This window comes from Callorhinus ursinus, unplaced genomic scaffold (genome assembly GCF_003265705.2).
Source record: "Callorhinus ursinus isolate GAN/ISIS: 27379988/994484 unplaced genomic scaffold, GSC_fseal_2.0 scaffold81, whole genome shotgun sequence".
Taxonomy (NCBI): Eukaryota; Metazoa; Chordata; class Mammalia; order Carnivora; family Otariidae; genus Callorhinus; species Callorhinus ursinus.
In genome coordinates this window covers 648,653-650,376 of record NW_027397143.1, presented here as the reverse complement: position 1 = coordinate 650,376, position 1,724 = coordinate 648,653, and the positions used below count along the sequence as shown (strand labels likewise).

The following is a 1,724-nucleotide window of genomic DNA, read 5'->3' as shown; positions in this document are numbered from 1 at the left end:
TTTATATTTAATCTATTAAAATTTAAATATATGAATATCTCTAAACTGTTTTGCAGACAGTAAGGAGGTTAAAGATTTCATAGATTGCAGAAGGCCTGTAATCACTTTTTCCCCCTAAGAATTGTTTACTATTCAACTTCTTGAAGGTATGCCAAAACAGGTTTTATTGTTCATGGGATACGATGAAATGATCTTATGACTGAGACATAATTTAATGTAGTTGGTTTGTCACTCTGAATTTACTGAGAGATATAAGAAGGTAGATTGTTGTTCAGGTTTTGATGAAATCAGTTGAAGTTTTTAGTACTTCAAGATTTTTCACAGGACATATGTGGACAACATAATAATGGCACATTTACATGATTTGAAACTAAAGTGGTTCAATAAAGCCTTTTATTCAAGTAATGATTGATGATCAATATACTGAGTAGGAGCTAGATAAAAGCAATTTCTGTGTTTAATAGTTTGCATGCCTGCCATATTTAGAAACCCATTTTATGTTCAATACTGAAAAAAATTGAGAATGATATTTTATTACTCTATTTTTATACAGATTATGCCTCCAATGCTGACAAATCTCACAGTTGTGACAGAATTTATCCTCATGGGATTTTCTACCAACAAAAATATATGCATTTTTCATTTACTACTCTTCTTTTTTATTTACTTCTGTGCTCTGATGGGCAATGTCCTCATCATCATGATCACAATTTTGGACCAGAATCTTCACACCCCCATGTACTACTTCTTGAATAATTTATCCTTTTGTGATCTCTGCCTAATTTCAGTCACCATTCCCAAATCCATTGCCAACTCCTTGTCTCATAGTAACTCCATCTCATTCACTGGCTGTGTTGCCCAGGTCTTTCTGGTGGTTTTTTCAGCAACTACAGAACTACACCTCCTGACAGCAATGTGCTTTGACCGCTATGCTGCCATATGCCATCCCCTGCACTATGAAATCATCATGAACAAAGACATGTGTGTTCAGCTGACAGGTGTTTCTTGGCTGGGTGGGGGTCTGATTGCTCTGATGCACACAGTTGGTACTTTCTCCTTATCCTACTGTGGGTCTAACATAGTCCATCAGTTCTTTTGTGACATCCCCCAGTTATTGGCTATTTCTTGCTCAGAAAATTTAATGATAGGAATTGTACCTATCCTCATTAGTGTGGTGTTGGATATCTGTTGTTTTATTTACATCATTATTTCCTATGTCAACATCTTTTCCACTGTCAAGAAGATACCTTCAAAGGAAGGTCAGTCAAAAGCCTACTGCACTTGCCTCCCACATCTGGTGGTAATCGTATTATTTCTCTTCACTGGCATCTTTGCTTATCTGAAGCCAGCTTCAGGGATTCCTTCTATTAGTGACCTTTTAATTTCTATGTTCTACACTATGGTGCCTCCAACCTCCAATCCCATTATATACAGTCTAAGAAATAATGCCATGAAAACATCACTGCAGAGGTTGCTAAAAAAAATATTCACCAAAAAGTAAAAATTATTCTTTTTTTTTTTTGCATTTTCAATAATAAATACCATCTACAATTTTACACACATTATTTCTTAGTATATTTGCTTCAAATTTTCCTAGAACTGTTTTGGTTTAAAAAAAACTGAGAGGGAATACAGAAATTATCCATATAACCACTACATCCACAAATGCATAACCTTCCTGAGTAACAATATAACTCACCAGAATCACATTTTTTAACAAAGAT

At 34.7% G+C, this 1,724-nt stretch overlaps 1 protein-coding gene across 1 annotated transcript; it reads left to right on the top strand.

Moving 5' to 3' along the window:
* Window positions 1-556: 556 nt before the first annotated feature.
* Window positions 557-1,501, top strand: LOC112816248 (olfactory receptor 14A16). The gene has a single exon (XM_025862666.1). It carries the CDS (start codon window positions 557-559, stop codon window positions 1,499-1,501), a length of 945 nt encoding a protein of 314 aa, XP_025718451.1.
* Window positions 1,502-1,724: the final 223 nt, after the last annotated feature.